At 51.5% G+C, this 10,000-nt stretch overlaps 1 protein-coding gene across 1 annotated transcript in view; it reads right to left on the reverse strand.

The window, feature by feature from the left end:
* The window catches only part of ush2a (Usher syndrome 2A (autosomal recessive, mild)), a 319,377-nt gene that overhangs the window by 21,228 nt on the left and 288,149 nt on the right, over nt 1-10,000 (reverse strand). Inside the window, exons 61-64 of the mRNA XM_076300107.1 lie at nt 8,286-8,513; nt 6,621-7,807; nt 5,592-5,924; nt 2,012-2,333 (exon numbers count right to left, since the gene is read on the reverse strand). Coding sequence (XP_076156222.1) covers nt 2,012-2,333; nt 5,592-5,924; nt 6,621-7,807; nt 8,286-8,513 — 2,070 coding nt within the window. The remainder of the gene's footprint in view (nt 1-2,011; nt 2,334-5,591; nt 5,925-6,620; nt 7,808-8,285; nt 8,514-10,000) is intronic.

The following is a 10,000-nucleotide window of genomic DNA, read 5'->3' on the forward strand; positions in this document are numbered from 1 at the left end:
ATGTCCAGCTCTGAATCTGCATACGCTGTGTGTGTGTGTATGTGTGAATGTCCAGCTCTGAATCTGCATACGCTGTGTGTGTGTGTATGTGTGAATGTCCAGCTCTGAATCTGCATACGCTGTGTGTGTGTATGTGTGAATGTCCAGCTCTGAATCTGCATATGTCAGAGAGGTCGGTTCCTTCACCGCTCTTGGACCTCAAACCCGCCACCTCAACACACACCGGCATGGGAGTCGAACTTCCAACTCAGCAGTTAGAAGCGTTCTTAAGGTTAGGGGTGTGAGGATTTACACGGGCAACTAGCATGCTAGCTCCGTTCGCCTCCTTTACACACACGCTGAGTGTGTGAATGTCCAGCTCTGAATCTGTATACGCTGTGTGTGTGTGTGAATGTCCGGCTCTGAATCTGCATGTGCTCTGTGTGTGTGTGAATGTCCAGCTCTGAATCAGTATACGCTGTGTGTGTGTGTGTGTGTGAAAGTTCAGCTCTGAATCTGCATGTGCTGTGTGTGTAATTGATCACCGATAGCATCTCCCCCATCCGGTCACATGTCACCAGCAGTTAGCAGCTCCCATGGGAGCTGACCCACAGGCATTAAAAGGTCTTTCCAATACGCGTGCCTTTACTGTGCGTGTGTGTGTGTGTGTGTGTTACTGTGTGTGTGTGTGTGTGTCTGTGTGTGTGTATGGGTCTGAGGACACTGGGGAATAATTCACTGGGATCATGACTGGTAATAATGAGACTCTCACTGGATTCAGATTTACCCCCCCCACACACACACACACATACACACACTGTCCATCATTCACCCCACCTCCACCCCCATATCATAAATAAGGCAGAACAATCCGGTAAACCTCCATCGACTCCATCAACTCCATCCCTGGATGTTTAGCCCCTGCCTGTCTGATGTCTGACACGCCGATACCTGCGCTATCACGCTTGGAAAGGGTACGCTGTCAATTAGGAGAGGTCTCCGTGGCAATGCATGACAGAGGGATGTGGATCAGACCCCCGTCGGACGGAATTCCGGGAGGCAGTGTAGTGTCTGGCCAGTGTAATTATAAACACTGTATTTAAACACACCTCCCATAAAGTGTTAATTTATATACTGCATACATCTCATGAAGTGTTGATATGTCTTCTATATAAATCATTTTTGGAGCTGTGCATACCTGGCACTCAAACGCAGAGTATGGTGTGAGGTGAAGTTGGCATGAGGTGAGGCTGGCGTGCATACCTGCTACTCGTAGGCGGTGTATGGTGAGAGGTGAGGTTGGCATGCATACGTGATACTCGTAGGTGGTGTATGGCATAAGGTGAGGTTGGCATATGTACCTGGTACTCGTAAGCGGTGTATGGTGCGAGGTGAGGTTGGCATATGTACCTGGTACTCGTAAGCGGTGTTTGGTGCGAGGTGAGGTTGGCATGTGTACCTGGTACTCGTAAGCGGTGTATGGTGCGAGGTGAGGTTGGCATGCATACGTGATACTCGTAGGCGGTGTATGGTGCGAGGTGAGGTTTGTACCTGGTACTCATAGGCGGTGTATGCATGACGTGAGGTTGGCATGCGTACTTGTAGGCGGTGTATGGCGCGAGGTGAGGTTGGCATATGTACCTGGTACTCGTAGGCGGTGTATGGCATGAGGTGAGGTTGGCATACTGTATGTACCTGGTACTCGTAGGAGGTGTATGGCATGAGGTGAGGTTGGCATATGTACCTGGTACTCGTAGGTGGTGTATGGCATGAGGTGAGGTTGGCATACTGTATGTACCTGGTACTCGTAGGAGGTGTATGGTGAGAGGTGAGGTTGGCATATGTACCTGGTACTCGTAAGTGGTGTATGGCATGAGGTGAGGTTGGCATGCATACTTGGTACTCGTAGGTGGTGTATGGCGCGAGGTGAGGTTGGTATATTCGTTAGCGGTGTATGGCATGAGGTGAGGTTGGCATATGTACCTGGTACTCGTAGGAGGTGTATGGCATGAGGTGAGGTTGGCATATGTACCTGGTACTCGTAGGCGGTGTATGGCGCGAGGTTGGCGTCGCGGTAGCTGGTGGAGGTGTTGAGGTAGACCCTGGTTGCGCTGGACATGGCCTCGCCCTGGAGAACCTCTCTGCGGAGCAGCTCGTAGTGCAGCAGCTGGCCGTTGGGCTGGGCTGGGGGCGACCAGGACAGCAGGAAGGCCGTCTGGAGTCCCGCCGCGTCTGGCTGTAGCTCCAGCAGTGGCGCAGACTGACCAGCAGGGGGAGACTCTAGAGTCAGCACAGAGGCCCAGTCACTGGCTGCACAGCCCAGCAGGGTACACGCCTCCACGCGCACCTCATACCTGAGGATGAGATTAGAGTATATGATCAGACACACACACACACACACACACACACACACACACACACACACACATGCCTCCACACGCACCTAATACCTAATGATGAGGATAGAGTGTATGATCAGAAACACACACACACACACACACACACACACACGCACGCACACACACACACACACACACACACACACACACACCTCCACACGCACCTCATACCTGAGGATGAGATTAGAGTATATGATCAGACACACACACACACACACACACACACACACACACACATGCCTCCACGCGCACCTCATACCTAATGATGAGGATAGAGTGTATGATCAGAAACACACACACACACACACACACACACACACACCTCCACACGCACCTCATACCTGAGGATGAGATTAGAGTATATGATCACACACACACACACACACACGCCTCCACACGCACCTCATACCTGAGGATGGGTAGACAGCATATGATCAAACACACATCGACCAAAATAATGACTAATGTCTTGGATCTGTCTCAGGTTCTTTGGGAATTAGGTTGTAGTTTCATGCTCTCCACAGCACAAGTCATATACGAAACAGCCTCCATTTCAAACGTGTGCTCTCCCCTCCAACCCATTGACCTCATAATGCTTTGCCTTTTATGTGATGTTTTCCAGCTCTTTCTGTTATTCTGGGCTATATGGGGCTGGAATCTGCCTCCTGGCACGGTCAGTGCTATCTGTTCCTCCTTCCCCTCTTTCCTCCCTCTCTCTCTCTCTCCCCTTCTCTCACCTCATCGTTTCCCCCACGATGAAAGTGAAAAATCCCCCGACCTCATCAAACACACAAAAACGCCTGACCACCACCGGAGACACTTTCATCTCCTCTCCTCTCCCGTGCTCTCTGCTCTCACTCAAAGTGACTGCAGGCCCACTGCCAGCCCTGGCAAGCTGCACCTCCCAGGTGCTTTCCCCTGATCAGCTCGCTGGCATTAGAACCAAGGAGAGGAGAAGGGAGAGAGAGAGAGAGGGGGAGAGAGAGAGAGGGGGAGAGAGAGACAGAGAGAGAGAGAGAGAGACAGAGAGAGAGAGAGAAAGAGAGAGAGAGAAAGAAGGGGAGAGAGACACAGATAGAGAGGGAGGGAGAGAGAGAGAGAAAGATGGGGAGAGAGACACAGATAGAGAGAGAGAAAGGGAGAGAGAGAGAGAGGGGAGAGAGAGAAAGGGGAGAGGAAGACAGAGAGAGAGACAGAGAGAAGGAGAGTGAAAGAGAGAGAGATAAAGTGAGAGAGAAAGAAGGCGAGAGAGACACAGATAGAGAGAGAGAGAGATACACAGATAGGCAGATAGATGGAGAGAGTGAGAGAAAGAGGGAGAGAAAGAGAGAAGGGGGAAAGGGGGAGGGAGAGAGACAATAAGAGAATGAAAGAAAGAGAAAGAGAAGGGTAGTGAAAGAGAGACAAAGAGAGGAGAGAGAGATAGAGAGGAAGAGAGAGAAAGTGACAGAGAGACAGAGACAGTGAAAAAGAGAGAGAGAGTGAACAAGAGAGTGGAGAGGTGAACGTGGAGAAGGTCGTCTGGGGGAGGCAGTGATGGCGTGATGATAAAGCTGAAGGGGTATTATTATCCCCAGCTTATCAGTATTTCACTTCAACATACGCATGCGGCCGACCACCCCTTTAATCAGCACGCATTTGAATGGGGCTCCTATCTCTCACCGGGCTTTGTCTCCGCCACGCCGTACCGACATATGACCAAAACCTCAAGGGTGACTCCTATCCCTCCGCTGTCTCTCTCTATCAGTCTCTTCCGTCTCTCCGCTCTCTCCCCCTCTTCTAGTTAAGGATGCTCAATGACATGCAATGAATGAACGGAGGTGTTAAGGACAGCAGGGTTAGATTTAGGACATGCCCCAGTATACGTTTTTACGGTACGACACCGTTATTTCAAACTAAGCATTTGTTATAATTTTATCAGGCTGTAAGACATCTGCTTGTTTTATCCTTTCCAATAAATATAAACAAAATCATACATTCTAGAAAGAGCCTGGTATGAAATAAAGCTCGGCAGAATTTTCAATATCCTTCTGTTGGGGCATGCTGAGAACACTCAATCAAATGCAAATGCTCAACGTTTAAAACTGGGTCAGGGTGCGATCACACAGGGAGCGGTTTTGCTGCTTATAAAACGTGAGGTGCACTACTACGTTTTAATACAATCACAAATAACGCTTGCAGTTGAACTTTTTCCAATTCAAGGCGCTCAGGTGCATGGGCAAAAATGCGAGGTGCTACAGGCGCACTAACTGTGAGGCACCCAGTGCTTACTGCCGATACGAAACAACGGAAAACAGACGCCTCTCACTGCAGAAACAGCACCCTGTCTGATAGTGCCATGTGTAGAGTCTAAGATGGGGGACTGCAAATGACTGTACACAACTGTCTGGGTAAGCCTGCAAATGACTGTACACAACTGTCTGGGTAAGCCTGCAAGACGCTGCAAGACCACACAGAAGACTGACATTAGACTGTAAAACTGTGTAAAAGTGGATGACTATAAAACTGCAGCACTGTGCAAGACTACACGACCCTCTGAACCTGTAGTGTGGAGTGTTTAGTGTATAGCCCTGTGTACCTGTAGTGTGGGTTGAGAGTGTATAGCGCTGTGTACCTGTAGTGTGGGTTGAGAGTGTATAGCGCTGTGTACCTGTATAGCGCTGTGTACCTGTAGTGTGGGTTGAGAGTGTAAAGCGCTGTGTACCTGTAGTGTGGGTTGAGAGTGTATAGCGCTGTGTACCTGTAGTGTGGGTTGAGAGTGTATAGCGCTGTGTACCTGTGATAAGAGTGTGTAAGAGTATAACCTGTAGTGGGTTTGAGTTTGGTGATAAGTGTGTGTGTAGCCCTGTGTATCTGTAGTGAGGTTTGAGTCCGGTGATAAGTGTGTGTGTAGCCCTGTGTACCTGTAGTGGGGTTTGAGTCCGGTGATAAGTGTGTGTGTAGCCCTGTGTATCTGTAGTGAGGTTTGAGTCCGGTGATAAGTGTGTGTGTAGCCCTGTGTACCTGTAGTGGGGTTTGAGTCCGGTGATAAGTGTGTGTGTACCTGTAGTGGGGTTTGAGTCCGGTGATAAGTGTGTGTGTACCTGTAGTGGGGTTTGAGTCCGGTGATAAGTGTGTGTGTAGTCCTGTGTACCTGTAGTGAGGTTTGAGTCCGGTGAGAAGTGTGTGTGTACCTGTAGTGGGGTTTGAGTCCGGTGAGAAGTGTGTGTGTACCTGTAGTGGGGTTTGAGTCCGGTGAGGCTGGTGGACCGGCTCTGGAAGGCGCTGTGCTCGGGGGGGAAGAGGTGGCGCCGGCTGCTGGGCTCGGCCGGGTCGCGGCTGTACACGGAGTAGCTGAGGATGGCGCCGTTGGGTCGTCCCGGAGCCTCCCACTGGACCAGCACGCTGCCCGCGCCGGTGGCCTGCAGTTTGGGCGGGGCGACACCAGAGGGCGCCGAGGGCCGCGTGCGGGCCACGGCCGCGGGGCTGATGGCGGCGCCCTGGCTGTTGTTGGCGGTCACCGCGTAGCTGTACTCCACGCTGGGCAGCAGCGTGAAGTCGTGGTACCTGCAGGCAGGTCGGGCACAGCATTCCACAGTCATCACACAGAGTTACGCTGAAAAGGCAACACTTTACAACTAGTGGGGGGGGGATTTCATTCAAAGGGTCTGATATCAAGCTGAAGGGAGTTACTGAATGTAATTCTTTCAAATTAATTTAATTTTCTTTGGCACATTTGGAATACTTAGTATTTATTTCTCTAGTATTTTATAAGACCTACTGTGAATAAGTAGTACAGCCAACTCCCAGTACTGCACCAAGGTCCTTTTTTGTGATGCCAAGAGACTATAGTATTTAGTTATGGTGACTAATTTTGGAGGCTGATAATTTTCTTCATATAATTGGTTATATTTGTTATAGTTGTTATAGTTGCTTTTCTCAATTTAAATAAAATATTGGAGCATGTCAGAGTGTGGCTTTTTCGCTGTCTGATTCCTACTGTCATACATACACACACTTCATACCTGGGGACGCACACGCACACGCACACGCACACGCGCACACACACACACACACACACACTCTCTCTCTCACACACACACACACACACACACACACAAACACACACACACACACACACACACACGCACACACACAAACACAAACACACACACACACACACACACACACGCACACACACACACACACACACACACACACACACACACACACACACACACACAGAGGCTGCATGTCTCTCACCGTGTGTCGTTCCCCACGTACACCAGCTGTCCGTCTCTGCGCAGCTCGTAGCCCGTGATGACCCCGTTGGGCCGCCCCGGCTCCCCCCAGCTCACCTCCACCGACTCCGAGCCCGTGACCTTGAGCACGGGCGCCTGAAGGTCGGCCGGGGGGGCCTCCTGCGTGTGCAGGGGGGCGGGGGCGCTGGCGGTGCAGCCCCCGTTGGTGCAGGCTCTCAGGGTCAGCTCGTACTGGGTGTACGGCAGCAGAGTGGACACTAGTGCTGTCAGCCTCCTCCCGCGATACACCTCCTCCCCATCCACCAGCAGGACATAGAGGGTGATCTCCCCGTTCTGGATGGATGGTACGCTCCAGGAGACGCTGGCAGAGTGCGCCGTGACGTTGGTGGCCGTGGGAGGTTCCACTGTGGCGGGGGGAGCCTCCAGGGTTCGGATCTCGGTCGGGTCGCTGGTGACGCAGCCCTCGGCGGTGCACGCCACGATGGCGTAGCCGTAGACGCCGTAGGGCAGCAGGTCCACGTCCGTGTAGCTGAGGACGCCCGAGTCGAAGCTGAAATGGAAGCTGACGTTGTTGCGCAGGATGCGATAGGTCAGCAGAACGCCGTTGCTCTCGAGGGGAGGGGCCCACGACACCTCCAGCGCGTAGGGGTTCCCCTCCACGTGATTGACAGACGGAGCAGCCAATCCCCGCGGAGAGGCCTGCTTGGTGCGCACGGTGAGCCAGGGGCTGTCTGCGTGGCCGGCCGCGTTGACCACCCGCACGAGGAAAGCGTACACGCTCCACGGCTGCAGCCCAGTCACGTTATGGGAGAAGCTGCTGGCCCGCGTGTCGTTCTCCGTAAACACGACCTTTGCCCTCTGCAGGTTCTCCTCCTCCGTCCTTGACCTGCCCTCGTCCAAGGTCACCGCCATGACCTGATACTGAAGGATGCGGCCATTGGGGTGCGTGGGCGGAAGCCAGTGCAGCTGCACGCGGTTGGCACTGATTGGCTCAGCCACCAGAGGGGGCGGGGCGGAAGGGGGTGCTTCCTCAGTGGTGATTGGCTGCGGGGGCGTGCGGGTGCATCCGGCGGCCGTGCAGGCCTCCAGTGCCAGCGTGTAGGTGGTGAAGGGCTCCAGCCGGCGGAACAGGAACTGGCGCGAGAGCCCACTGAACTCCAGATTACCCTCGTTATAGATGTTATACATCTGCAGACACACACACGCACACACACAAATACACACACACACACACAATGCAATACACACAAAATGTGTCATATAAAACATTTCATGCAGTGATTTCATTGCCAATGCGACAAACACATAACTGTAACTACGTCTGAAAAAAAAAGATTGCGTTTTCTGTCTCCTCCCTGTGATGCGTTTCCTGTCTCCACCCTGTGATGCGTTTTCTGTCTCCACCCTGTGATGCGCTTCCTGTCTCCACCCTGTGATGCGCTTCCTGTCTCCTCCCTGTGATGCGTTTCCTGTCTCCTCCCTGTGATGCGTTTTCTGTCTCCACCCTGTGATCCGCTTCCTGTATCCACCCTGTGATGCGCTTCCTGCCTCCTCCCTGTGATGCGTTTCATTTCCTGTCTCCACCCTGTGATGCGTTTGCTGTCTCCTCCCTGTGATGCGTTTCCTGTCCCCACCCTGTGATGCGCTTCCTGCCTCCTCCTCCTACCTTGATGTCTCCGTTGGGTACGGCCGGCTGATCCCAGATCAGCAGCAGAGCGCGTCCCTGCTCCCTCTTCTCCACGCTGAAGTTGGCCAGGCCGCTGGGCGAGGCGTCCAGGGTGCGCACGGCCGCCCAGGGGCTGGACACGCTGCCCGCTCCGTTCACCGCCTCCACGCGCACACTGTAGGTGGTGTAGGGCTCCAGACCGAACACATGGGCCTGCAGGCTGTCCCCCTGCAACACACACACACACACACACACACACACACACACACACATACGGATATTGATGAGTGTCAAACTTATGCAGTTTTAGTAGATGTAATATATGCATTCTCTTGAAAAAATATTAAATATAAAGAAAAGTAAATGATAATAAAATTAAATAAAAGTATCTTAGCTACTAGCTTATTTTCCAATCGATGAACCCCAGAATTGCTTTCAAATGAACACAATTCCAAACCTACTGGATGGAAATGCAGCACATTGGTTCACAGTTCCAAACCTACTGGATGGAAATGCAGCACATTGGTTCACAGTTCCAAACCTACTGGATGGAAATGCAGCACATTGGTTCACAGTTCCAAACCTACTGGATGAAAATGCAGCACATTGGTTCACAGTTCCAAACCTACTGGATGGAAATGCAGCACATTGGTTCACAGTTCCAAACCTACTGGATGGAAATGCAGCACATTGGTTCACAGTTCCAAACCTACTGGATGGAAATGCAGCACATTGGTTCACAGTTCCAAACCTACTGGATGAAAATGCAGCACATTGGTTCACAGTTCCAAACCTACTGGATGGAAATGCAGCACATTGGTTCACAGTTCCAAACCTACTGGATGGAAATGCAGCACATTGGTTCACAGGCAGAAATGAAAGCGGATGTTTGATGAAAAAAAAAAAAAGAACAAAAAAAGCAACTGCAGAGCGGTAAGTTCCCACTGGGTGAGTTCTCCACAAATCTCCTGGACGTTCCTCTTTCAGCATAAATATGCATTTGAATCCCAGCAGCACTCCGTGGCTCTCCGACGACACCAGACGTGAGTGTCAGCTTGTGTGTTTATGCAAAAAAGCTCAGAGTTTATTCTGCAAATTGATTTTCTGCATGTTCATGTCATGTTTTCCAAAGGGGCCCTGGGTCCTGCGTGTCAGCAGTCTTGGGTAAGCCTGGGGTTTGGGAGTGTGTACACACACACACACCCGTGCGGCGTGCCTGTGTTTGGCTTTAGATGGGATTAATCAGGATGGGCTTTCTGCAGTTAGCCCATTTCTGCACAGCTGCCGCTAGCAGACAGAACTGCTAGCATACTGCTGGGACATTAGCATAAATACAGACGCCTCTGTTTGAGAGAGAACACACAAACATACCCACACACACACACATACACACACACGCATACACACACACACACACACACACACACACACACACACACACACACACACACACACACACACATGCTGGCAGGATGTGGTCCTGATAACTGGGGTTTGTAAATAGTTATTTCTTCTACATGTTTTTAAACAGCAAACAGGATTAATAACTCCCCTGTCACAAGACAGGATGAGAGAAAGAAAGAGAAACAGAGATAGAGAGAGAGAGAGAGAGAGAGAGAGAGAGAGAGAGAGAGAGAGAGAAAGAGAGAGAGAGAGAGAGAGAGAGAGAGAGAGAGAGAGAGAGAGAGAGAGAGAAAGAGAGGGAGGGAAAGAGA

This window comes from Alosa pseudoharengus, unplaced genomic scaffold (assembly GCF_046254945.1).
Source record: "Alosa pseudoharengus isolate Yale_2024_CS ecotype anadromous, Long Island Sound unplaced genomic scaffold, YU_APseudo_1.1 YU_APseudo_1.1_scf_22, whole genome shotgun sequence".
NCBI lineage: Eukaryota > Metazoa > Chordata > Actinopteri > Clupeiformes > Clupeidae > Alosa > Alosa pseudoharengus.